The sequence below is a fragment of the Ranitomeya imitator genome, chromosome 5 (genome assembly GCF_032444005.1).
Source record: "Ranitomeya imitator isolate aRanImi1 chromosome 5, aRanImi1.pri, whole genome shotgun sequence".
NCBI lineage: Eukaryota > Metazoa > Chordata > Amphibia > Anura > Dendrobatidae > Ranitomeya > Ranitomeya imitator.
Window position 1 is genome coordinate 563,413,913 of NC_091286.1, and position 27,693 is coordinate 563,441,605.

At 43.3% G+C, this 27,693-nt stretch overlaps 1 protein-coding gene across 2 annotated transcripts in view; it reads right to left on the reverse strand.

The window, feature by feature from the left end:
- Positions 1 to 27,693, reverse strand: part of PROC (protein C, inactivator of coagulation factors Va and VIIIa) — a 99,993-nt gene that overhangs the window by 35,453 nt on the left and 36,847 nt on the right. For both annotated transcript variants that reach the window (XM_069768094.1, XM_069768093.1), the window contains exons 2-5: positions 6,199 to 6,267; positions 2,612 to 2,772; positions 2,508 to 2,532; positions 2,300 to 2,410 (exon numbers count right to left, since the gene is read on the reverse strand). In XM_069768094.1, the coding sequence (XP_069624195.1) occupies positions 2,300 to 2,410; positions 2,508 to 2,532; positions 2,612 to 2,772; positions 6,199 to 6,267 (366 nt within the window). The remainder of the gene's footprint in view (positions 1 to 2,299; positions 2,411 to 2,507; positions 2,533 to 2,611; positions 2,773 to 6,198; positions 6,268 to 27,693) is intronic.

Sequence of the window (27,693 nt, forward strand, 5' to 3'; positions counted from 1 at the left end):
TTTTTCAAGGTGCGGCATAGGACCCTTAGTTCCAGAGAAGGGGAATCTTATTGCTTCAGCATAAGATATTTTGGACAACTGTAGCTTCTAACTTTGTGGGAGCAGTTGGGAGAAGGTCCCTATCTCATTCACTGAATAGAGGTGCACTTCTTCAGCCTGTGCGTCATTCATCGTCTATAGGATTGCAGCCCTATCAGGACTGAATAGAGGTGCACTTCTTCAGCCTGTGCTTCATACATCGTCTATAGGATTGCAGCCCTATCAGGACTGAATAGAGGTGCACTTCTTCAGCCTGTGCTTCATACATCGTCTATAGGATTGCAGCCCTATCAGGACTGAATAGAGGTGCACTTCTTCAGCCTGTGCTTCATTCACCATCTATAGGACTGCAGCCCTATCAGGACTGAATAGAGGTGCTCTTCTTTAGCCTGTGCTTCATTCACCATCTATAGGATTGCAGCCCTATCAGGACTGAATAGAGGTGATCTTCTTTAGCCTGTGCTTCATTCACCATCTATAGGATTGCAGCCCTATCAGGACTGAATAGAGGTGATCTTCTTTAGCCTGTGCTTCATTCACCATCTATAGGATTGCAGCACTATCAGGACTGAACAGAGTTGCACTTCAGCCTGTGCTTCATTCATCGTCTATAGGATTGCGGAGTATAACGCACAGCTATTTCTGTCAGTCCCATAAACAATAAATCGAGTGCAGGCCTCGGATGTGCACTATGCTCCACTCCTGATAGGGTTACAGAGCATTGTTATTGTGGATCAAGAACCCCCGATCTTGGGATCGCTGGGGTCTCACCAGTCAGATTCCTAGAGATCTGCATGTTATCGGCTAGCCAGTACATAAGGGATAACATGATTTTTTAGGAATAATCATATTTTGCAATCTTCCTAAACCCCTTCTGTTTTCTTTATTGAAATATAGTTCTCTGGGGATCCCTTAGGTTCTGTGAGGTCGTCCATTTTAGTGCACCTGACGTCAATGTTGGTTACAGTGAAAAAGGCAGGAAAGAAGGTGAACTTGGGATAAATAGTTTTTATGATTTTCCTTAGCATTTTCATGTAAATACCTGCTGCCAAACTTGTAAGTGGCGCCTTCCTAATCCACAACTCTTCATGCACACAGTAAAAGCTGTCAATCACTGTGGCTGGGAGGTGGAGGACTCCCAGGCTCTCGCTATGAATACTGGTTACATTTCAACAGCTATTTACACACACAAATAAAAATAAACTAAATTGTGTGCAACTCTATATCACTCAGCTCAGCCAGGAAGTCCCAACAAACGTTTAAGAATCAGAACTTTGTATTTGGAAGAAGTCCAAGTTCTTCACGAATGTCCAGATGATCAAAAAGATGATTTTTCTCGTGTCCTGCAGGTAAACTATTGTAACTTTTTTCCCAGCCCACCCAATATTCTCATGTAATCTGTCTGGTTTAATAAATGAACTAAGAGGTGGAAAAACTGCAGGTCAGGTAAGTGCAAACTGCCCAAGGATTGGAATGTTTCATCTAGATTCCCTTTCAGTATCTCTTTGTAGTGTGGAAAGGAACTGGGGAACCTGGAGGAAACCCACGCAAACATGGGAAGAACATACAAATGCCTTACAGATGGTGAACATGGTGGGATTTTAACTTAGGTCTCTACCAGCGCCGCTTCAGCCCCCATCGGTCATCTTGTGACTGCAACTTCAGACTGAGTGGAAGCCGGAAGTAACAATCACAAACTGTTGGAGACCGACTGGAGCGGTGGCGATAGAATGTGAAGACGGCGGCGGTAAGTATAAGTCTTGGGGCTGAGATTAGAAGCCCCACTCCATACTATTTATGCCTAAGTATGCCTCTTTGCGTGAAAAGTACAGAACCATGTGGGTACTTTATGACACTTTCAGGGACAATGTCTTATGCTACTACATGGTACAGTGGCAGAATATACATAGATAAATAAGATAAATATGGGTGTTGCTAGTATAAACCCAATGTCTTTATAAATTAATGTAAAAGATAGGACATTATTGTCCCTCTTAACCAACTTCAGAAAATGGGGATGTAACGGAAGAGTGACCACTGACAGTGTGACACCAGCAACATAACACCAAGTGGGGATATGAGGAGTGACTGTGCATTCATGATTCCTGATCCAGACCAACGTGGATATAGAAGATACTGTATGTTTCTATCTATCTATCTATCTATCTATCTATCTATCTATCGATAGAGAGGAAAAGATGAATGAAAATAATACATTTGCTACTCAATATATTTAGAAACATGGTCTAGAGACACTCACCATGAGAACAAAGTTTTCCTTCCCATTCTCGGGGGCAGATGCAGTCAAATTTCCCTATTCCATCTTTGCAAATACCGTTTGTACAAGGATTTGGGAGACATTGATCCCCATCTGCAAAAGACGTGGCCCTTAACTATTGAGGTGGACTGTTACACGTGTAGCTGTAAGCATATACTGTATATACTGTATTTTATTCTGTTTATCTTACCAAAGTAAACTGTCCAAAAGTTCAGCTGGAAAAAAAAGAAGAATATCTGAAAATGGGATCTATAAAGCATATCTATAGAATAGGTATCACTTGTCGTGTCTTACTGTATCTTCCCGAGTCTCAAAAATCTCATTGGCCTCCTCAAAGTCACACTTCTCCTCGTAGCATTCTCTCTCTAGGTTGCCTGGTCTGAGTTCCTCCATAATAGTATTTGCCCGTTTCTGAATCTTTAGCACACGATTTGCATCCTGTTTACTAAAAAAGACTACAAATAAAGAAATACATGATATATGATTTTTTTGTATGATTGCTTGTTTCCTCTGCTTCCCCAAATATATTATAAATCAACTTTATTGACTTTTGGTAGCAACATTTTTTTTGTATGATAGCACCTATCCATAGGTGATAGGTACGTGATTGCTGGGTTCCCACCCCTGGCCCCAGTTCCTCCAATCCTGAGAATATGTGTCATGTATGTACAGTGGGGCAAAAAAGTATTTAGTCAGTCAGCAATAGTGCAAGTTCCACCACTTAAAAAGATGAGAGGCGTCTGTAATTTACATCATAGGTAGACCTCAACTATGGGAGACAAACTGAGTAAAAAAAATCCAGAAAATCACATTGTCTGTTTTTTTATCATTTTTTTTGCATTTTATGGTGGAAAATAAGTATTTGGTCAGAAACAAACAATCAAGATTTCTGGCTCTCACAGACCTGTAACTTCTTTAATTGTCTCCTCTTTCCTCCACTCATTACCTGTAGTAATGGCACCTGTTTAAACTTGTTATCAGTATAAAAAGACACCTGTGCACACCCTCAAACAGTCTGACTCCAAATTTCACTATGGTGAAGACCAAAGAGCTGTCAAAGGACACCAGAAACAAAATTGTAGCCCTGCACCAGGCTGGGAAGACTGAATCTGCAATAGCCAACCAGCTTGGAGTGAAGAAATCAACAGTGGGAGCAATAATTAGAAAATGGAAGACATACAAGACCACTGATAATCTCCCTCGATCTGGGGCTCCACGCAAAATCCCACCCCGTGGGGTCAGAATGATCACAAGAACGGTGAGCAAAAATCCCAGAACCACGCAGGGGGACCTAGTGAATGAACTGCAGAGAGCTGGGACCAATGTAACAAGGCCTACCATGAGTAACACACTACGCCACCATGGACTCAGATCCTGCAGTGCCAGACGTGTCCCACTGCTTAAGCCAGTACATGTCCGGTCCCGTCTGAAGTTTGCTAGAGAGCATTTGGATGATCCAGAGGAGTTTTGGGAGAATGTCCTATGGTCTGATGAAACCAAACTGGAACTGTTTGGTAGAAACACAACTTGTCGTGTTTGGAGGAAAAAGAATACTGAGTTGCATCCATCAAACACCATACCTACTGTAAAGCATGGTGGTGGAAACATCATGCTTTGGGGCTGTTTCTCTGCAAAGGGGCCAGGACGACTGATCCGGGTACATGAAAGAATGAATGGGGCCATGTATCGTGAGATTTTGAGTGCAAACCTCCTTCCATCAGCAAGGGCATTGAAGATGAAACGTGGCTGGGTCTTTCAACATGACAATGATCCAAAGCACACCGCCAGGGCAACGAAGGAGTGGCTTCGTAAGAAGCATTTCAAGGTCCTGGAGTGGCCTAGCCAGTCTCCAGATCTCAACCCTATAGAAAACCTTTGGAGGGAGTTGAAAGTCCGTGTTGCCAAGCGAAAAGCCAAAAACATCACTGCTCTAGAGGAGATCTGCAGGGAGGAATGGGCCAACATACCAACAACAGTGTGTGGCAACCTTGTGAAGACTTACGGAAAACGTTTGACCTCTGTCATTGCCAACAAAGGATATATTACAAAGTATTGAGATGAAATTTTGTTTCTGACCAAATACTTATTTTCCACCATAATATGCAAATAAAATGTTAAAAAAACAGACAATGTGATTTGTTGGATTTTTTTTTCTCAGTTTGTCTCACATAGTTGAGGTCTACCTATGATGTAAATTACAGACGCCTCTCATCTTTTTAAGTGGTGGAACTTGCACTATTGCTGACTGACTAAATACTTTTTTGCCCCACTGTATCATGTTAGTAGTGATGATTACACATGCACACTCCTCAACTGTTCAAGAGAATCAGCATAGGGTATTTCAGACTTATTTACAATTTGCTATAAGGCAAATAAACCTTTACTAAAGATTCTAAAATAACTATTAAAATATAACTTTATTTTTTAACTTAATATTGTGTGCTATTTAAAACCACAGTGTCTGTATTGGCCATTTAATAGACTTCCTGTTACTTCTGAGCTGTTAATTAAATTCCATTTTTACAGTCCTTTCGTGGGTTCATTCCTCAATTAGCCTTATTTTAGTGCACAGGAAGACACCTCCTCCTGGTTGGACAATATTTCGATTCTATTGTATACTAACACTTCAATAACCCAATAACCCTCCATACCCCCCTCCCCTCTGAGTACCATCAATCCCTTATCTATGAGTCTACCACTACTAGGTGCAATAGATGGTTGGGAATTAGTCTAATATTATTATTCTGTCACCTTCTGACCATTTGACATTTGGAAATAGGTGCAATATTTATGTCCCTCCTTCCTTATTTATACTGGCATTTCGATCTGGATGCACCTTTAGTATATTTTTTTTTCATTTTCTGAACCCTTATATCTGCTGTTTGCCTCTGTCCTCCGCCACACTTTTTACGGCCTACTAGGGTGCAATAGGGGGAGTCGACGGTGAGCGGGGGAGCCACAGCGCAGGTTCTAGGGTGCCAACCTCCACAGAAAGGTAGGGATTGGAATTAACAGTGGCGCATTGGGGTTACCTTGCACTGCCCCATCCTTTTGGGCTTAACAGGAGATCTTCTTGGCCAAAGTCTGTTTGTCATCATTTTTATGTATTGTGTATTGGTGTCTTCTCTAAAATTAAAAGTTAACCTTTAGTTATAGTTTATTTGGTATAGCGCTTCGGTTGGTGATTTTGTACTAACACTTCAGTTCACACCCACCGATTAATGTGGGACCAACGATCTGCTAACTAAATATTGGCACTGGCACTGTCCGTCTGTCCACAACAACACAGCAACAGTTAGAAATCCCATTACATGGTACAGGGTTAGCTGATCTAATTGTCTCCACTATCTAGAGATCTTATTATATGGCGACTGTAAGGGAGCCCTCAGAACACTTATTAGTTATTAATTCATGCTAATGTGTCTTTGCATAATGTGGCCACAGACCACTCATTTCACATGTGAGCACCAACTACAGACAACTGCCTTTAAAATATATAACCAGCTGCCTCCCCAACATGTTTCACCGTTACTGGCGTCTTCAGGGGAATAAGGCTGCAATGGCCACTGGGAGGGACCCTCCAGCTTATATAATGCAGATTGTGATGTCATGGAGGTCATCGAACAGATGGTGTTGGCACAATAGCCAATCCTAAAGCATTAGTGATAAATATAAGAACAAATCCAATATGTAAACAGAGATTTCAGTCATTAAACAGATGTCCTTTATGGAACTGTTTTCTAGTTGGGGGGGGGGGGAGAATAAAAACAAATGGTGCAAGATAAATAGACTGATAAATAACAACTGTATGCCCACTGTAGCCCCAATATTATTTCTCAAATGGGACAACTCGATTGATTGAACTTTGCTAACATACTTACTTGACTTTGTAAAATTCAGTGGAATAACACTAAGGATTAAAAACCACAAAACACTCCAGGACAGTAAATCTGTAGGTACAGCAGAAAAAAAAGGTAATTTTTATTCGTTTTAAGTGCAAGTGACACAATTCTATGGAAGAAAACATCAAGATTTATGGTACATTTGTTATTATGGCAAGAAGTTCAGCTCATAGACAGTTTTTTTTATTATTATTGGAGTCAGTTATACACAGATCAAAATGAATGCATTATTTTTTCTATGTAACCTGTTCTGCTACCGTCTCTAATAGTGATAGAGACAAGGTGTGTTCTTACAAAGGTGGAAATTGAAACTCCTGGGCCCAAGTGTAAAATCTGTAACACTGTCACACATCTTAAGGTACCTTCACACTAAACGACGCTGCAGCGATGCAGACAACGATCCGGATCGCTGCAGCGTCGCTGTTTGGTCGCTGGAGAGCTGTCACACAGACCGCTCTCCAGCAACCAACGATGCCGGTAACCAGGGTAAACATCGGGTTACTAAGCGCAGGGCCGCGCTTAGTAACCCGATGTTTACCCTGGTTACCATCCTAAAAGTAAAAAAAACAAACGCTTCATACTTACCTACCGCTGTCTGTCCCCGGCGCTTAGTAACCCGGGCCGCGCTTAGTAACCCGATGTTTACCCTGGTTACCAGCGAAGACATCGCTGAATCGGTGTCACACACGCCGATTCAGCGATGTCAGCGGGAGATCCAGCGACCAAAGAAAGGTCTGGCCCTCTAGCCCCAACCAACGACATCACAGCAGGATTCTGATCGCTGCTGCGTGTCAAACTAAACGATATCGCTAGTGAGGACGCTGCAACGTCACGGATTGCTAGCGATATCGTTTAGTGAGAAGGTACCTTTACTTGTGCCATATATAATAATAGTGCCTTCTTACCTAGCAAAAGAAACTTTAGATATCCGCCGCCACCAGGGCTAGGTGTGAGTAATATTCAGTAAAACTTTGCCTCTGTTTAAATGTAAAAGAATGCAAGTTGCAAACATTGTATGATTAGTGATATTTGTGTGAATGGTGCAAATGTATAAAAGCACTGTGGAAATTAATGGTGCTAAATACAGTGGAGAAAATAAGTATTTGATACACTGCTGATTTTACAAGTTTTTCCACCTACAAAGAAGGAAGAGGTCTGTAATTTTTATCGTAGGTACACTTCAACTGTGAGAGACAGAATCCAAAAATAAAAGCCAGAAAATCACATTGTATGAATTTTGCACAATTACATTGATTACATTGCATTTTATTGCATGAAATCAGTATTTGATCACCTACCAACCAGTAATAATTCTGGCTCTCACAGACCTGTTAGTTTTTCTTTAACCCCTTTCTGTCCTCAGACGGAATAGTACGTCCAAAGACAGAGCCCCTGCTTTGATGCGGGCTCTGGTGGTAAGCCAACATCAAAGCCCGGACATGTCAGCTGTTTTGAACAGCTGACATGTGCCCGCAGTAGGCGCGGGTGGAATTGCGATCCGTCCGAGCCTATTAACTAGTTAAATGCCGCTGTCAAACTGACGGCGGTAGTTAACTAGCGCTTCCGGCCATCGGGCCAGAAATGCGCGCATCGCTATCAGCAATGCATCGGCATGACAACCAGAGGTCTCCTGAAGACCTCTATGGTTGTTGATGCCAGATTGCTGTGAGCGCCACCCTGTGGTCGGCGCTCATATCAATGCTGTAATTCAGCTACATAGGAGCGATCTGAGCATCGCCCCTATGTAGCTGAGCCAATCAGACTATGCCAGCTTCTAGCCTCCCATGGAGGTTGTTGAAGCATGGCAAAAGTAAAAAAAAAATGTTTTAAAAAATATGAAAAAAATAAAAAAATATATAATAGTTCAAATCACCCCCCTTTCACCTCATTCAAAATAAAACAATTTAAAGGGAACCTGTCACCCCGTTTTTTCAGATTGAGATAAAAATACTGTTAAATAGGGCCTGCGCTGTGCGTTACTATAGTGTATGTAGTGTACCCTGATTCCCCATGTCTGCTGAGAAATACATTACCAAAGTCGCCGTTTTCGCCTGTCAATCAGGCTGGTCAGGTCGGGTGGGCGTGTTCACAGCGCTCTTTTCTTCCCCAGCTTTCCGTTGGTGGCGTAGTGGTGTGCGCATGTCCAAGGTCCGAATTCCCTGCACCCACGTGAAGACACAGCGCGCGATCTGCGCTGTCATCCCTTTTATCGGTGGGGGCGGCCATCTTCCTGGGGCCGCGCGTGCGCAGATGGAGTGCTCTGCTGCACGGGGCTTCAGGAAAATGGCCGCGGGATGCCGCGCGTGCGCAGAAGAGATCGCGGCGGCCATTTTCCCAAAGCCGAGATGCAAAATGGCCGCCGCGATCTCTACGCCACCAACGGAAAGCTGGGGAAGAAAAGAGCGCTGTGAACACGCCCACCCGACCTGACCAGCCTGATTGACAGGCGAAAATGGCGACTTTGGTAATGTATTTCTCAGCATACATGGGGAATCAGGGTACACTACATACACTATAGTAACACACAGCACAGGCCCTATTTAACAGTATTTTTATCTCAATCTGAAAAAACGGGGTGACAGATTCCCTTTAAAAAAAATTAAACATACATATATTTGGTATCGCCGCTTTCAGAATCACCCGATCTATCAATAATAAAAAGGACTAACCTTTGTAGAAAAACGGTGTAGAGAGAAAAAAATTTAAAACGCCAGAATTACGTGTTTTTGGTCTCCGTGACATTGCATTAAAATGCAATAACGGGCGATCAAAGAAACCTATCTGCACCAAAATGGTATCATTAAAAACGTCAGCTCGGCACGCAAAAAATAAGCCCTCACCTGACCCCAGATCACAAAAAATGGAGACGGTATGGGTAACGGAAAATTGCGCAATTTTTTTTTTTTTTTAGCAAAGTTTGGAATTTTTTTTACCACTTACATAAAAAAAAATAACCTAGACATGTTTGGTGTCTATGAGCTCGTGATGATGTTGGAGAATCATAATGGCAGGTCAATTTTAGCATTTAGTGAACCTAGCAAAAAAGCCAAAATAAAAACAAGTGAGGGATTGCACTTTTTTTGCAATTTCACCGCACTTGGAATTTTTTTCTCGTTTTCTAGTACACGACATGCTAAAACCAAGAATGTCTTTCAAAAGTACAAATCGTCCCGCAATAAATAAGCCCTCACATGGCCATATTGATGGAAAAATAAAAAAGTTATGGCTAAGGGAAGGAGGGGAGAGAAAAAGGAAAATACAAAACCAAAAAAACCTGGGGTCATTAAGGGGTTAAGAAGCCCTCCTACTCTGCACTCATTATCTGTATGAATTGCACCTGTTTGTACTCATTACCTGTATAAAAGACACCTGTCCACACACTCAGTCACACTGCAACCTCTCCACCATGGCCAAGACGTGTCCATGGAGACCAGGGACAAAATTGTAAACCTGCACAGGCTGGGATGGGCTATAGGACAATAGGCAAGCAGCTTGGTGAAAAGGCAACAACTGTTGGCACAATTATTAGACAATGGAAGAAACACAAGATGACAGTCAATCTTCCTCGGTCTGGGGCTCCATGCAAGATCTGGCCTTGTGGGGTAAGGATGATTCTGAAAAACGTCAGGAATCAGCCCAAAACTACATGGGAGGACCTGGTAAATGACCCGAAGAGAGCTGGGACCACAGTCTCAAATATTACCGTTAGTAACACACTACGCCGACATGGATTAAAATCCTGCAGAGTATGCAAGGTCCCTCTGCTCACACCAGCTCATGTCCAGGCCTGTTTGAAGTTCGCCAATGACAATCTAGATGATCCAGAGGAGACATGGGAGAAAGTCATGTGGTCAAATTATTATTATTCATTTATATAGCACCATTAATTCCATGGTGCGGGACATGAGAAAGGGGTTACACACAGAGTTATAGATATCGTTTACAGTAAACAAATTTACAATGATAGACTGGTACAGAGGGTAGATGACCCTGTCTTTGCGGACTTACATTCTACGAGATAATGGGGAGGAGACAGAAGGTCGGGGCTGCAGCAGCTCTGGTGGAGGTGAGGCGGCAGCTCTGGTGGAGGTGAGGTGGCAGCTTGGGTGGTGGTGAGGCGGCAGCTCAGGTGGTGGTGAGGCGGCAGCTCAGGTGGTGGTGAGGCGGCAGAATGGTTATTGCAGGCTGTAGGCTTTCCTGAAGAGATGGGTTTTCAGGTTCCGTCTGAAGGATCCGAGGGTGGTGGATAATCGGATGTGCTGAGGCGTGGAATTCCAGAGGATGGGGGATATTCGGGAGAAATCTTGGAGGCGGTTGTGTCAGGAACGAATAAAGGTGGAGGAGAGTACAAGGTCTTGGGAGGATCGAAGATTACGTGAGGGAAGAGATTGGGAGATTAGTTCAGAGATATAGGGAGGGGACAGGTTATGGATGGCTTTGAAGATCAATGTTAATAGTTTGAACTGGATTTGTTGGGGAATTGGGAGCCAGTGGAAGGATTTGCATAGGGGAGAAACAGGGGAGTAGCGAGGAGAGAGGTGGATTAGCCAGGCAGCAGAGTTGAGGATAGACTGGAGTGGTGCAAGAGAGTTAGCGGGGAGGCCACAGAGGAGAGTGTTGCAGTAGTCGAGGCAGGAGATGATGAGGGCATGCACAAGAGTTTTAGTAGATTGTGGGCTGAGGAAGGGACGGATTCTGGCAATATTTTTGAGTTGGAGGTGGCAAGAGTTTGGACGTGCGGTTTGAAGGACAGGGCAGAGTCGAGAATTACCCAGAGGCAGCGGATTTCAGGTGTGGGAGACAGCGTAATGCCGTTTACCATAATAGATAGATCAGGTAGGGGGATACACGAGATGGGGGAAAGATGATGAGTTCGGTTTTGTCTACATTGAGTTTTAGGAAGCGAGAGGTGAAGAAGGAGGATATGGCTGATAGACACTCCGGGATTCTGGACAGCAGAGAGGTGACATCTGGGCCAGAGAGGTAGATCTTAGTGTCGTCTGCATACAGGTGGTACTGGAAGCCTTGGGACTTTATGAGTTGTCCTAGGCCAAGAGTATAGATGGAAAAAAGTAGGGGCCCCAGGACAGAGCCTTGAGGGACTCCAACAGAGAGAAGGTGGGATGAGTAGGTAGTGTGGGAGTGGGAAACTTTAAATGTTTGGTCGGAAAGGTATAAGGCAATCCAGGACAAGGCAAGGTCTTTGATGCCAAGGGGAGAAAGAATCTGTAGCAGTAGGCAGTGGTCGACTGTGTCGAAGGCAGAGGACAGGTCGAGAAGGAGGCAGATGGAGAACGGTCTGTTAGCTATGGCTGCAAGTCATTAGTAATTTTGGTCAGGGCAGTTTCGGTGGAGTGGTAGGGGCAGAAGCCAGATTGGAGGTTGTCAAGGAGATAGATGAGAGGTGGGAGGAAAGTTGAGCATGGACATGTTGCTCAAGGAATTTAGAAGAAGCAGGAGCAGTGATATGGGGCGATAGCTGGGCATAGCAGTTGGGTCAAGGTTAGTTTCTTTGAGGATGGGTGTGATGGTGGCATGTTTGAAGGCAGAGGGGAAGGTACCAGAAGATAGCGATAGGTTGAAGAGATGGGTTAGGGCTGGAATGAGCATGTTATTGAGGTCGGGGAGCAGGTGGGAAGGGATGGGGTCAAGTGCACAGGTGGTGAGGTATGATTTGGAAAGGAGGCAAGTAAGCTCTCCTTCAGTGATGTTGGAGAGGGAGGTTATTAGGGAAGGGCAGAGGTCTGGTATATGGAGTGGTTGAACAGTAAGGCTAGGTTCCCATTGCTTTAATGGGACCGCGCTAACGGACAGCGTTGCACGGCGAAATTAACGCCGTGCAACGCGTCCGTTAGCGCGCCCATTAACAGCAATAGGGATGCGCATCACTAGCGCGTGCCATTTTCGGCACGCGCTAGCGATGTGCTGGTGTTTTGTGGCGCGCCGCGGACGCTGCTTGCAGCGTCCGAGGCGCGCCCGCGGTCCGTTCCCCGCTCTCGCAGATCAGAGATCTGCGAGAGCGGGGACGTTTAACGCGACCCCTTTAAAACACATTGTGTTAGCGCAATCCGCTAGCGCTAGGCGCTAAACGGATTGCACTAACGCAATCTGAACCTAGCCTTAAGGTTTGCCTTGTTTGGTCGATCTTGTTTTTGAAGTAGGTGGCAAAGTCCTCAGAAGAGATGAGGGGAGTTGGGGGTGGCAGTGGTGGGGGGGAGGAGAGAGTTAAATGTGCTGAACAGTTGTTTTGGGTTGTAGGATAATGAAGATACAAGGTTTGTGAAATAGGTCTGTTTAGCAGAGGTGAGAGATAATTTGAAGGCAATAGTACGTCCAAAGACAGAGCCAAAGACAGAGCCCCCGCTTTGAGGTGGGCTCCTGCGGTGAGCCCACCTCAAATCAGCGACACGTCAACTGTTTTTAACAGCTGACATGTGTGTGCAATGGGTGCGAGCAGAATCGTGATCCTCCCGCACCCATTAACTAGTTGAATGCCACTGTCAAACTCTGACAGCGGCACTTAACAAGCACTGAAGGCCGCGTGGCCGGAAGTACTCGCACCGCTGACTCCCGTCACGTGATCGGGGGTCATCGGTGCGTTGCCATCACAACCAGAGGTCTCCTTGGGACCTCTATGGTTGTTGTTGGCAGATTGCTATGAGAGCCACCCTGTGGTTGTCGCTCATAGCAAGCCTGTAATTCTGCTGCATAGAGGTGATCTGTGCATCACCTCTATGTAGAAGACAATCGAATAGTGCATGCTTCTAGCCTCCTATGGAGGCTATTGAAGCATGCCTAAATAAAAAAAAATGCGTTTAAAAATATAAAAAAATATATAAAAGTTCAAATCACCCCCCTTTCGCCCCAATCAAGATAAAGCAATAAAAAAATCAAACCTACACATATTTGGTATTGCGGCATTCAGAATCGCCCAATCTATCAATAAAAAAAAGGATTAACCTGATTGCTAAACGGCGTAGCGAGAAAAAAATCAATTTCAAAAACCTGACCTGCACATTCAAACATAGACTGAGTGTGAACAGGTGCTGAACCCAGAGTCGCCAACTCGTATATAGTTAAGTAAAAAGGGCAGCACACTGCAGCGCCAAAACATGCAAACTTGAAAACACGAAATTTGAACTGCATTACTGCACTAGAAATATGAAAAATGAGAGCTTTTAATTATAGTAGGTCCAATACCCCTCCACACAGAGAGAGAATTTGAGTCCAAGAAGAGGTTTCACATGTACCCATTCAGATGGAGACGTTTATTCTCAGCGAGGTAGGTCAAGCGTAGGACCTCGTATAAGAGAGATGCCGTAAAGTGGCTACGAGGTACACATAAATATGGCCATTTTTATGCGCTAAAAGCTCTCATTTTTCATATTTCTAGTGCAGTAATGCAGTTCAAATTTCGAGAAAAAAATCAAAACGCCAAAATTACTTTTTTTTGGTCGCCGTGAGATTGCATTAAAATGCAATAACGTATCTGCACAAAAGTGGTATAATTAAAAACGTCAGCTCGGCAGGCAAAATATAAGCCCTCAACCGACCCCAGATCACGAAAAATGGGTATCGGAAAATTGCATAATTTTTTTTTGTTTTAGCAAATTTGGGAATTTTTTTTTACCACTTAGATAAAAGAGAACCTAGACATGTTGGCCACTCAGAAGAGATACTATACTGGACAAATAGAATCTGTTAAGGTACCGTCACATTTAGCGACGCTGCAGCGATCTAGACAACGATCCCGATCGCTGCAGCGTCGCTGTGTGGTCGCTGGAGAGCTGTCACACAGACAGCTCTCCAGCGACCAACTATGCGAAGTCCCCTGGTAACCAGGGTAAACATCGGGTTACTAAGCGCAGGGCCGCGCTTAGTAACCCGATGTTTACAATGGTTACCAGCGTAAACGTAAAAAAAAAAAAACTCTACATACTTACATTCCAGTGTCTGTCCTCCGGCGCTCTGCTTCTCTGCACTGTGTAAGCGCCAGCCGGAAATCACAGCGGTGACATCACCGCTGTGCTCTGCTTTACGGCCGGCCGGCGCTAGTGCAGAGAAGCAGAGTGCCGGAGGACAGACACCGGAATGTAAGTATGTAGAGTTTTTTTTTTTACGTTTACGCTGGTACGCTGCGCTTAGTAACCCGATGTTTACCCTGGTTACCAGTGAAGACATCGCTGAATCGTCGTCACACACGCCGATTCAGCGATATGTCTGCGGGAGATCCAGCGACGAAATAAAGTTCTGGACTTTCTGCTCTGACCAACGATGTCACAGCAGGATCCAGATCGCTGCAGCGTGCCAAACACAGCGATATCGATATCCAGGACGCTGCAGCGTCACGGATCGCTAGCGATATCGTTGTTAAGTTGGCCAGTGTGAAGGTACCTTAAGAGTTGTGTAACACTTGATTACGTAAGCATTTTTTCAAAAGTAAAGATATAAGCTGGTGAAGACTTCAGCTAAGACAGAAGCCTGTAACCTATAGATCAGAATGGGACGCCCATGTGGATCTATAGTGTGGATATCCCAGGAATTCTCTGTCTTCGCCGTTTGGCTTCTCGCGGTTGACGTTATGGATAGATGATGCTCTTTTCCTGGTGAAGTTTTTCTTATGTAATGTGTAATTTAAGTATTTAACCATCCCAGGAATTCTCTGTCTTTGGATAGATGATGCTCTTTTCATGGAGAAGTTTTTCTTATGTAGTGTGTAATGTATGTATATTATGCAAAAGTGTACACAATATCACACTATTTCCTATAATCATTGAATTATTGTAATTAAATTAATCGCCTTCTTTAAAGCCGTATTTGAGCCCTTGAAGTACTTGGCAAAACAGTGTAGCTTGCTTGAAAGCAGTGAAGTCGTCTGGCAGGTGTGTTTTCTTCCAACGCTGCTCCACGACCCTGGACGCTTGTCGAAGTTTTTTGGTGAGATTGTTGTGCCAAGGTTGCCTATTGATTTGTCGCACTTTGCCATGCATGAGAGGGGCGACAGTCTATAGCTGATGTGAGGGTGGAGCTATAGAAAGCGGTGGCGCTGTCCGTGTCATGAAGATATGGAGGACAGGGGTAGAAGAGAGTCTGTGAATGTCTAGGTGTGCGAGGTTTCTGCGAGGATGTGGTAGTGGCCGGACATGGGGGGCGGGTGAGGAGGACAAGGGTGAGAAGATGGTGGTCAGATAGGGGCAAGGGAGAGGTTGTGAGATTAGATAAGGAACAGAGGCAGATGAAGATGAGGTCTAGTGTATGTCAGTCTGTGTGGGTGGCTGTGGAGGACCACTGAGTAAGTCCAAAGGATGAAGTAAGGGCCAGGAGCTTGGAGGTTGCTGGCTGGCGGATGTCAGTAGGGATATTAAGGTCACCCATTATTACGGAGGGGATGTCAGCAGAGAAAAAGTGAAGAAGCCTGGTGGAGAATTGGTCAATGAAGGCAGTGGCTGAGCCTGGTCAAATGAGACCAAATGAGAACTTTTTGGCATGAACTCCAATCACCGTATTTGGAAGAAAAAGGATGAGTACAACCCCAAGTACACCGTCCTGATTGTGAAGCATGGTGGGGGAGGCATTGTACTTTGGATGTGCTTTTCTGCAAAGGGACAGGACGAACTGCACTGTATTGAAGGGATAATGGATGGGGTCATGCATTACGAGATACTGGCCAACAACTTCCTTCCCTCAGGGAGAGCATTGAAGATGGGTTGTGACTGGGACTTCCAGTAGGACAATGACCCGAAGCGCACAGCCCGGGAAACTAAGGAGTGGTTCCATAACAAGCATTTCAATGTCCTGGAGTGGTCTAGACAGTATCCAGACCTGAACCCAATAGAAAATCTTTGGAGGGAGCTGAAACTCAATGTTTATTAGCGACAGCCCGGAAACCTGAAAGATCTGGAGAACTGTATGGAGAAGTGGGCCAAAATAGAGTTGTGCCAGCTTCTATCCTCCCATGGAGGCTATTGAAGCATGGCAAAAGTAAAAAAAAAGTTTGACAAAAATATGAAAAAAAAATATAAAAGTTAAAACACCCCCCTTTTGCCCCTTTCAAAATAAAACAATAAAAAATCTATCAATAAAAAAAAGGATTAACCTGATCGCTAAACGGCGTAGCAAGAAAAAAATTCAAAACGCCAGAATTAAGTTTTTTTGGTCACCGCGACATTGTTCAAAAGAACATATCTGCACCAAAATGGTATCATTAAGAATGTCAGCTCAGCACGCAAAAAATAAGGCCTCAGCCAATCCGAGATCGCAAAAAATGTAGACGCTACGGGTATCGGAATATGGCGCAATTTTTTTAGCAAAGTTTGGAATTTTTTTTAACCACTTAGATAAAAAAGAACCTAGACATGTTTGGTGTCTATGACCTCGTAATGTCCTGGAGAATCACGATGGCAGGTCAGTTTTAGCATTTAGTCAACCTAGCAAAAAAGCCAAACAAAAAACAAGTGTGGAATTGCACTTTTTTTTTGCAATTTCACCACACTTGGATTTTTTTTCCGTTTTCTAGTACATGACATGCTAAAACTAATGATGTTGTTCAAAAGTACAACTTGTCCCACAAAAAATTAGCCCTAACATGGCCATATTGCCGGAAAAATAAAAAAGTTATGGCTCTGGGAAGGAAGGGAGCGAAAAACAAAAACGCAAAACCGAAAAAGCTGGGGGTCATGAAGGGGTTAAATTAAAAAGTACATTATGGAAGCAATCAGACTATTTGGAGAGGTATTTAGGGGACCATCATACTATTCGAAGTGCTTTTATGAAGCCATAACACTATTTGGAAGTTCATCATACTATTTGGAGCACTATGTGGGAAGCCATCATTCTATTTGGAGGGCTATGTGGGGGCCACCATACTATTTGGAGCCACTATTTGGGGGCCATCATACTATTTGAATGGCTATGTGGGGGCATTTATACTATTTGGAGGGCTATTTGTGGTGCCATCATATTATCTAGAGGTCTATTTGTGGTGTCATCATACTATTTGGATGGCTATTTGTGGGGTTATTATACTATTTGGAGCCACCATGTGTTGGGCCATCATACTATTTGGAAGACTATCTATTGGCCATCATACTATATGGATTGCTATTTGTGGTAGTCATACTATTTAGAGGGCTATTTTCGGGCCATCATACTATGTGGATGGCTGTTTGGGAGGTTATTATACTATTTGGTGTGCTATGTGGGGGTCTTCATACTATGTATAGGGCTATTTGGGTAACCATAATACTATTTGGAGGGCTTTCTGAGAGGCCATCATACTATTTGGAGTGCTATGTGAGGGGCCATCATGCTACTGGGGGACCATCATACTATTTGGTAGGCTATTCGGGGTCCATCATACTATTTGGGGGGTATCATACTATTTGAGTACTATGTGGGAGCCAATTATACTGTTTGAAGGGCTGTGTGGTGGCCATTATACTGTCTGGGTGGCTATGTAGGAGGCTACTGTTTGGAAGGCTGGGTGGTGGCTATTATGTTTCGAGGGCTGTGTGGTGGCCATTATTATGTTTGGAGGGCTGTGTGTGGGCCAGGTATACTATTTGGAAGGTTGTCCGGGGGCCATTATGCTGTGTAGAGGGTTGTGCAGGCCCATTATACTGTGTGGAAGGTTGTGTGGGGGCCACTATACTGTATGGAGGGCCACCATACTGTATGGAGGGATATGTAGGGGCCATCGTATTATGTAGAAGGCAGTGTCCGGGGCATCATACTGTGTGGGGGATTATGGAGACCATCAAACTGTGTTGGGGTCACTGTGGGGTATCACACTGCGTGTGGGGAAGGTGCTGTGGAGGAATTCACTGTACTGTGTTTGGAGGCATATTTGTTGGCATCAAACTTTATGGGGGCCATGAAAGGGGTAACAGTGTGTGGGAACACTAAGGGGCTTCAAAAGGATCAACATTATTTTTAAGGGCTACAAAGTTGTGGGATATGCTCTTCTGTGATGCCGCCAAATATTTTATTCCTTTGGAGGATAGGGGAGTGGATTAGGACTGGAATGAGGCCCCATGATTTCTATGTATGCTCCTGCCATTACACATCACACTGGTAACTCCCCCTTATATTTATAAGCTCCGGAGGCAGATTCTCAGGAAGATCAGTGTCCGGCTCATAGATCTTAACAGCTCATTTACATATAACAAAAATATGGCTTTCTTTTGAATAAGACATCAGATCACAGATATCAATGTATCATTTTATTCAGTTTACTATGACCTACTTATAGATGGCTTAGGAGGGGTGATATTACTGACGGATTCCCTTTAAATGAATAAATAAAACACATGTTATGCTGAATCTTTTCCACCAATTTCAACCTGCCCAGATCCTCATACTCTGTAACATGCTACCTGCAGATTGGACAGCATTCTAATATGAGACAGGTTCTCTTTAACCCCATAACAACCAGCTTGTAGACAGAGGATAAATGGAGAAGGCTCAGGAAAAGAGCCCACCCCATTCCTGGCAGATGATGGCTGTGTTGCTCAGCCATTATCTACCTCTGACAGCCACAAGTATTAACTGGTTACATGCTGCTATCATTCTCCGACAGTGGCATTGACATAGTACTTCCCTGGGGAGGTGTGCTGTCCTAAACGCTCATCAGTTTCCTGTGATATGAACTCAAGGTGCCAACATTGCCATGATGGCTTGGGAAGGCCAAGGACAATCAATGCAACAAATGGGACAAGGCGCACAGCTATAATCTGAAAATACAAAAGGGAGGTGCAAAAGGACCGGGTAGCATAAAACAACATGAACCAAAAAAAAGAAACAAAGCACTACCGTAAAGCCCGCACACTACACCAAAAATAACAATATATCAAACTTTATTGGGTACATCAACACAGCAAAAAGACAAAACATAAGTAAAAACAAGTCAGCACCCCACTCATGGACCCCCTATAGATAAAACATCCATATAGTGCATAAGTGGAAAATCACAATCAATATATGATATAAAGATACAAGCATAAATAGACAGTCATAGTAATGTATCCAACAATGCATATATAATCGAAGATGCAGGTAGATTAGTAAAAAATGAATAAGCAGGATCCCCTATAGTAATCATAAGGTATACGGTCGGTCAGATGGCGAGTATGAATCTAGATGGGACAGAAAGAAATAGACGACCATCCCACATCCGGAATAACCCAGGCTAAGTATAAGGTACATATAGTGCCATGGTCCATATAAGAACAACCATCAAGGCTAGCAGAACCGAATGGGTGTGAATCACAACCCCATCATATGTACAAAAACAACTGCCCAAAGCCCGAAATCCGAGCCAACGCGTGTCGCCGTAACCCGTACGGCTTCCCCTGACGAAGCCGTACGGGTTACGGCGACACGCGTTGGGTCGCACCCCGCTCCTATTTCTATTTGGGGCCCCCTTTGGTGGGTATCTTCCTTTCCATCCTGGTTAGGTCTTGGTCTCCATTATGGCTCGGATTTCGGGCTTTGGGCAGTTGTTTTTGTACATATGATGGGGTTGTGATTCACACCCATTCGGTTCTGCTAGCCTTGATGGTTGTTCTTATATGGACCATGGCACTATATGTACCTTATACTTAGCCTGGGTTATTCCGGATGTGGGATGGTCGTCTATTTCTTTCTGTCCCATCTAGATTCATACTGGCCATCTGACCGACCGTATACCTTATGATTACTATAGGGGATCCTGCTTATTCATTTTTTACTAATCTACCTGCATCTTCGATTATATATGCATTGTTGGATACATTACTATGACTGTCTATTTATGCTTGTATCTTTATATCATACATTGATTGTGATTTTCCACTTATGCACTATATGGATGTTTTATCTATAGGGGGTCCATGAGTGGGGTGCTGTCTTGTTTTTACTTATGTTTTATGTCTTTTTGCTGTGTTGATGTACCCAATAAAGTTTGATATATTGTTATTTTTGGTGTAGTGTGCGGGCTTTACGGTAGTGCTTTGTTTCTTTTTTTTGGTTCATGATGGCTTGGGGTCTGATGCCTGTCATGTTGGTTTTCCTGTGAATACAATCTTCTGGCTGGTGTCCATAGGACACCCTTCTTTGTGCTGTATACAGAAGTACTATGTAATTCGGTATATAGTACAAGGGATTGAATGATCACAAGTTCAAGTCCTTAACAAATACAGTAAAAAATGGAATAATAAGTTTTAAAAAATGTAATAAACAGAAAAAAAGCATAAAAATTTTGTATCACCATTATCGTACTTTCTTGGGGAATCATATTCTCAGGTCATTTTTACCACACAATGAACACTATAAAAAAAAAACGTAAAAATAAATGCGGAATTTCACCTCACTTTTGAAATTGTTTCCCTGTTTTCCGGTAGATTATATGGTAACACGAATGGTGTAATTCAAATGTACAACATATCCTGCAAAAAAGTCCTCTTATGGCAGTGTTTCTCAACTCCAGTCCTCAAGACCCACCAATGGGCCATGTTTTCAGGATATCCCTAGTATTGCACAGGTGAGAGTTTCAGCACCTGCTCAAGCATTAATTCTATCACCTGGGCAATACTAAGGAAATCCTGAAAAAATTACCTGTTGGTGGGCCTTGAGGACCGGAGCTGAGAAACACTGTCTTATGGCTATGTGAGTGGAAATAGAAAAAAGTAACGACTTATGGATGAAAGATAGGGAAAAAAAAACGAAAGCGCAAAAAATAAAAATCACCCGGTCTTAACCCCTTTACAACCTTGGATATCTAGGTACGTCCAAGGTCGCCTCCCCCTGTTTGTTGCAATGAGCCCACAACTTTTCCGCCACGTCAGCTGATTTAATCAGCTGACATGTGCCCCTAACAGCTGTGGGTGGAATAACGATCCACCCGTGGCTGTTAACATTTTAAATGCCACTGTCAATCTCAAATTAATTAACATATATATATATATATATATATATATATATATATATAAAAACAATTGTGGAATTCCACTTGTTTTGCAATTTCACAGAATTTTAATTTTTTTCCCCGTTTTTAGTAACCAATGATGTCGTTCAAAAGTACAACTCGTCCCACAAAAAACGAGCCTCACATGGCCATATTTATGGAAAAATAAAAAAAAGTTATGGTTCAGGGAAGAAGGGGAGCAAAAAACGAAAACTCAAAAAAGGAAAAACCTAAATTAGTGAAGGGTTTAACCCCTTAACGTCCGCCGATATGCCTTTTAACGGCAGCAGTTCAGGGTACTTAAACCACAGCGCCGTTAATTAACGGCGCAGTGGAAAAAGTGAATAGCGCCCCCAAGAGTCGGATTTTCTATGGGGTCTCGGTTGCCGAGGGTAGCTGAAACCCCAGAGTACATAATACGGGGGGGTTTTACCGACCCCCGGGTTGCGACCGTCGGTAATTAACCGTTAATACAACCGTTAATACAAGCAGTTAATACAAGAGAAGATAGTATTCTGCTACAGATGGATCTGGATAGGTTGGAAACTTGGGCTGAAAGGTGGCAGATGAGGTTTAACAATGATAAATGTAAGGTTATACACATGGGAAGAAGGAATCAATATCACCATTACACACTGAACAGGAAACCACTGGGTAAATCTGACAGGGAGAAGGACTTGGGGATCCTAGTTAATGATAAACTTACCTGGAGCAGCCAGTGCCAGGCAGCAGCTGCCAAGGCAAACAGGATCATGGGGTGCATTAAAAGAGGTCTGGATACACATGATGAGAGCATTATACTGCCTCTGTACAAATCCCTAGTTAGACCGCACATGGAGTACTGTGTCCAGTTTTGGGCACCGGTGCTCAGGAAGGATATAATGGAACTAGAGAGAGTACAAAGGAGGGCAACAAAATTAATAAAGGGGATGGGAGAACTACAATACCCAGATAGATTAGCGAAATTAGGATTATTTAGTCTAGAAAAAAGACGACTGAGGGGCGATCTAATAACCATGTATAAATATATAAGGGGACAATACAAATATCTCGCTGAGGATCTGTTTATACCAAGGAAGGTGACGGGCACAAGGGGGCATTCTTTGCGTCTGGAGGAGAGAAGGTTTTTCCACCAACATAGAAGAGGATTCTTTACTGTTAGGGCAGTGAGAATCTGGAATTGCTTGCCTGAGGAGGTGGTGATGGCGAACTCAGTCGAGGGGTTCAGGAGAGGCCTGGATGTCTTCCTGGAGCAGAACAATATTGTATCATACAATTATTAGGTTCTGTAAAAGGACGTAAATCTGGGGATTTATTATGATGGAATATAGGCTGAACTGGATGGACAAATGTCTTTTTTCGGCCTTACTAACTATGTTTACCGGCAGCCGCAAACCCCCCCCCCCCCCAAAAAAAAAACGCAATTTCCCATTTTTGCTGTCCTCCAATGTGATCGCACATCAAAGGACAAAGAAATGAGGTCACCGATAGCCCCCGATACTCACCTGTCTCCCCCGATGCTCCTCGTGGCTTCTGATGGGCGCTGCCATCTTATTCTGGTGAAAAAACAGCGAGCGCATGCGCCGAGACCCCAAAAATCTGCCGGGTGCCGGCCGGCGGGAGCACTGCGCATGCGCCCAGGGTCGGTTTTTACCAACCCCTCTTTTGCAATCGCCAGTAATTAACCGTTTACCGGCGAACGCAAAAATTAAGAAGCTGCGTGTCATTCTCTGTCCTCTGAAGTGATCGCACATCAGAGAACAGAGAAATAGGGGGATCATATTTACCAGTGTTCCTGGGTCCTCCTGCGTCCCCTCCTGGCCGCCAGCTTCTTCCTCCGGGAAGAAAATAGTGGGCGCATGCGCAGTGTGCCCACCGTGATGTGCCGGCCGACAGAGGAAGATTCTTCCTCTTGTTTTATTTTGGTCACTGTGAGATCCTATTACAGTGATCAAAAAAAAAAAATATAGTTAATAACCCCCCCTTTATCACTCCCTTAGTTAGGAAAAAATGATAAAATAAAAAAAAATTATGTATTTCTATTTTCCAGTTAGGGTTAGGGCTAAAGTTAGGGTTGGGGCTAAAGTTAGGGTTAGGCCTGGTGCTAAAGTTAGGGTTAGGGCTAGGGTTAGGGCTAGGGTTAGGGCTAAAGTTAGGGTTAGGGCTAAAGTTAGGGTTGGGGCTAAAGTTAGGGTTAAAGTTAGGGCTAGGGTTGGGGCTAAAGTTAGGGTTGGTGCTAAAGTTAGGGTTAGGGTTGGGGCTAAAGTTAGGGTTAGAGTTGGGATTAGGTTTAGGGTTGGGATTAGGGTTTGGATTAGGGTTGGTATTAGGGTTAAGGTTGGCATTAGGGTTACGTTTGAGATTGGGGTTAAGGTTAGGTTTGAGGTTAGGGTTGAGATTATGATTAGGGGTGTGTTGGGCTTAGGGATTTGATTAGGGTTAGGGGTGTTTTGGCGTTAGGGTTATGATTAGGGTTATGGTTGGGATTAGGGTTAGGGGTGTTTTTGGGTTAGGGTTATGATTAGGGTTATGGATTGAGTTGGGATTAGCGTTAGGGGTGTGTTGAGGTTATGGCTGGAGTTAGAATTGGGGAATTTCCACTGTTTAGGTACATCAGGGGGTCTTCAAACGCGACAGCCAATTTTGCATTCAAAAAGTCAAGTGGTGCACCCTCCTGAGCTCTGCCGTGTGCCCAAACAGTGGTTTACCACCACATATGGGGTTTCAGCGTACTCAGGACTGATTGGACAACAATTTTTGGGGTCCAGTTTCTCCTGTTACCCTTGCAAAAATAAAAAAAAATTGGGGGCCAAAAAATCATTTTTGTGGGGAAAAAAATGATTGTTTATTTTCCTGGCTCTGCGTCAAACTTCTGTGAAGCACTATGCTCACCACATAAATAGATAAGTTCCTTGGGGGGGGTATAATTTCCAATATAGGGTCACTTGTAGGGGGTTTCTACTGTTTAGGTACATCAGGGGCTCTGAAAATGCAACATGACACCCGCAGACCATTCCATCAAAGTCTGCATTTTAAAATGTCACTACTTCCCTTCCGAGCCCTGATGTGTGCCCAAACAGTGGTCCCCCCCCCCACATATGGGGTATCAGCCTACTCAGAACAAATTGGACAACAAATTTTGGGGTCCAATTTCTCTTGTTACCCTTGGGAAAATAAAAAATTGGGGGATAAAAAAATAATTTTTGTGGAAAAAAAATATACATTTTCACGACTCTGCATTATAAACTTCTGTGAAGCACTTGGGCGTTCAAAGTGCTCACCACACATCTAGATAAGTTCGTCGCTGGGTCTAGTTTCCAAAATGGGGTCACTTGTGGGGGGTTTCTACTGTTTGGTATATCAGAGGCTCTGCAAACGCAACATAACACCCGCAGACCATTCCATCAAAGTCTGCATTTTAAAACGTCACTACTTCCCTTCGGAGGCCTGATGTGTGCCCAAACAGTGGTCTCCCCCACATATGGGGTATCAGCATACTCAGGACAAACTTGACAACAAATTTTGGGGTCGAATTTCTCCTGTTATCTTTGAGAAAATAACAAATTGCGAGCTAAAAAATAATTTTTGAGGGAAAAAAAAGGATTTTTTATTTTCACGGCTCTACATTATAAATTACTGTGAAGCACTTTGGGGGTTCAAAGTGCTCACCACACATCTAGATAAGTTCCTTAATGGGTTTAGTTTCCAAAATGGGGTCAATTGTGGGGGGTTTCCACTGTTAAGTCACATCAGGGGCTCTCCAAATGTGACATGGCGTCCGATCTCAATTCCAGCCAATTCTGCATTGAAAAAGTCAAACGGAACTCCTTCTCTTCCAAGCTCTGCTATGTGCCCAAACTGTGGTTTATCCCCACATATGGGGTGTCGGTATACTCAGGACAAATTGCACAACAACTTTTCGAGTATAATTTCTCCTGTTACCCTTGTGAAAATAAGAATTTGTGGGCGAAAAGATCATTTTTGTGTAAAAATGCGATTTTTTTATTTTCACGGCTCTACGTTATAAACTTCTGTGAAGCACCTGGGGGTTCAAAGTGCTCACCACACATCTAGATAAGTTCCTTAAGGAGTCTAGTTTCCAAAATGGTGTCACTTGTGGGGGGTTTCCACTGTTTAGGCACATCAGGGGCTCTCCAAACGCGACATGGCGTCCGATCTCAATTCCAGCCAATTCTGCATTGAAAAAGTCAAACGGTGCTCCTTCTCTTCCAAGCTCTGCCGTGCACCCAAACAGTGGTTTACCCCCACATATGGAGTATCGACGTACTCAGGAGAAATTTCACAACAACTTTCATGGTCTAATTTCTCCTGTTACACTTGTGAAAATAAGAATTTGTGGGCGAAAAGATCATTTTTGTGTAAAAATGCGATTTTTTTATTTTCACGGCTCTACGTTATAAACTTCTGTGAAGCACCTGGGGGTTCAAAGTGCTCACCACACATCTAGATAAGTTCCTTAAGGAGTCTAGTTTCCAAAATGGTGTCACTTGTGGGGGGTTTCCACTGTTTAAGCACATCAGGGGCTCTCCAAACGCGACATGGCGTCCGATCTCAATTCCAGCCAATTCTGCATTGAAAAAGTCAAACGGTGCTCCTTCTCTTCCAAGCTCTGCCGTGCACCCAAACAGTGGTTTACCCCCACATATGGGGTATCGGCGTATTCAGGAGAAATTGCACAACAAATTTTGTGGTTCATTTTCTCTTTTTACTCTTGTGAAAATAAAAAAAATTGGTTCTGAAGTAAAATGTTTGCAAAAAAAAGTTAAATGTTCATTTTTTCCTTCCACATTGTTTCAGTTGCTGTGAAGCACGTCAAGGGTTAATAAACTTCTTGAATGTGGTTTTGAGCACCTTGAGGGTGTAGTTTTTAGAATGGTGTCAAGTTTGGGTATTTTCTGTCATGTACACCACTCAAAGTATCTTTAAATGTGAGATGGTCCCTAAAAAAATGGTTTTGTAAATTTTGTTGTAAAAATTAGAAATTGTTGGTCAACATTTAACCCTTATAACTTCCTAACAAAAAAAATTTGTTTCCAAAATTGTGCTGACGTAAAGTAGATATGTGGGAAATGTTATTTATTAACTATTTTGTGTGACACATCTCTCTGATTTAAGGGCATAAAAATTCAAAGTTTGAAAATTGCTAAATTTTAAAAATTTTCGTCATATTTCCGTTTTATTCATCGGTGTGGGACGCCGATTCAGCGATGTCTTCACTGGTAACCAGGGTAAACATCGGGTTACTAAGCGCAGGGCCACACTTAGTAACCCTGGTTACCAGTGTAAATGTAAAAAAAACCACCAAACACTACATACTTACATTCCGGTGTCTGTCCTCCGGCGCTCTGCTTCTCTGCACTAGCGCCGGCCGGCCGTAAAGCAGAGCACAGCGGTGACGTCACCGCTGTGCTTTCCGGCCGGCGCTTACATAGTGTAGAGAAGCAGAGCGCCGGATGACAGACACTGGAATGTAAGTATGTAGTGTTTGTTTTTTTTTACGTTTACGCTGGTAACCAGGGTAAACATCGGGTTACTAAGCGCGGCCTTGCGCTTAGTAACCCGATGTTTACCCTGGTTACCAGGGGACTTCGCATAGTTGGTCGCTGGAGAGCTGTCTGTGTGACAGCTCCCCAGCGACCACACAGCGACGCTGCAGCGATCGGGATCGTTGTCTAGATCGCTGCAGCGTCGCTAAATGTGACGGTACCTTTAGGGGTTGAAGGGGTTAAAAATGTGCCATATTTATTCAACAAAGTGCAACATTTTGATAAATTTGTTGCAAATAATGATACCTGCAGTCATAAGAAAAACTGATGTAAAAATTCTACTTGTGATAACCCCCCCGTTTGTTCTTAGCCCTAGATAAACAATTTCCTACTGAGACATAAAGCAAACATACAATGTCTCGTTGCATCACAGGCAATGGGTAACCTGCATACCTTTTACTGATCATTTAGACACAAATTTCAAACATTACTATATACACAAAGAATCTGCAAAATAAAAAATACAGTAGTAAATTATAGCCTGCAAATGCTCCATTTGTCCTGGCATGCATAGTACAGTATGTTCCGAGTGTGGAGTAACGATGCTATACCAGCATCACACCTAGGAGACTAGGCTCACACAAACGTATAAAAAAATTTGCTCCAAATTTAATCTAGAAAACACAGATGATTTTGTTTCTCACTTGTTATCCGTATACAATCCTTTTTTTTTTTACAGCAGCAGATATTAATCATTTATAATTTCTTGTGTTACAGAACTTTAATTTTTTTCACCAATTAAATAACTGAAAAAAATGACCGCGTTTTTTTCCCCCCGTGTAATATCACTGCTCTAGTTATGTGGATGGAAAGAAAAAATAAAGTTTTGGCTCTTAGAAGAAAGGGAGGAAAAATTAAAAGCACAAAAATAGAAAGTCACCCAATCGAGAAAGGGCTAAAGGTATAGCCCATGTGAGAAAATAATTAGCTCCTAATTCTAATTAATGCCATTCTACCAGTAACAAC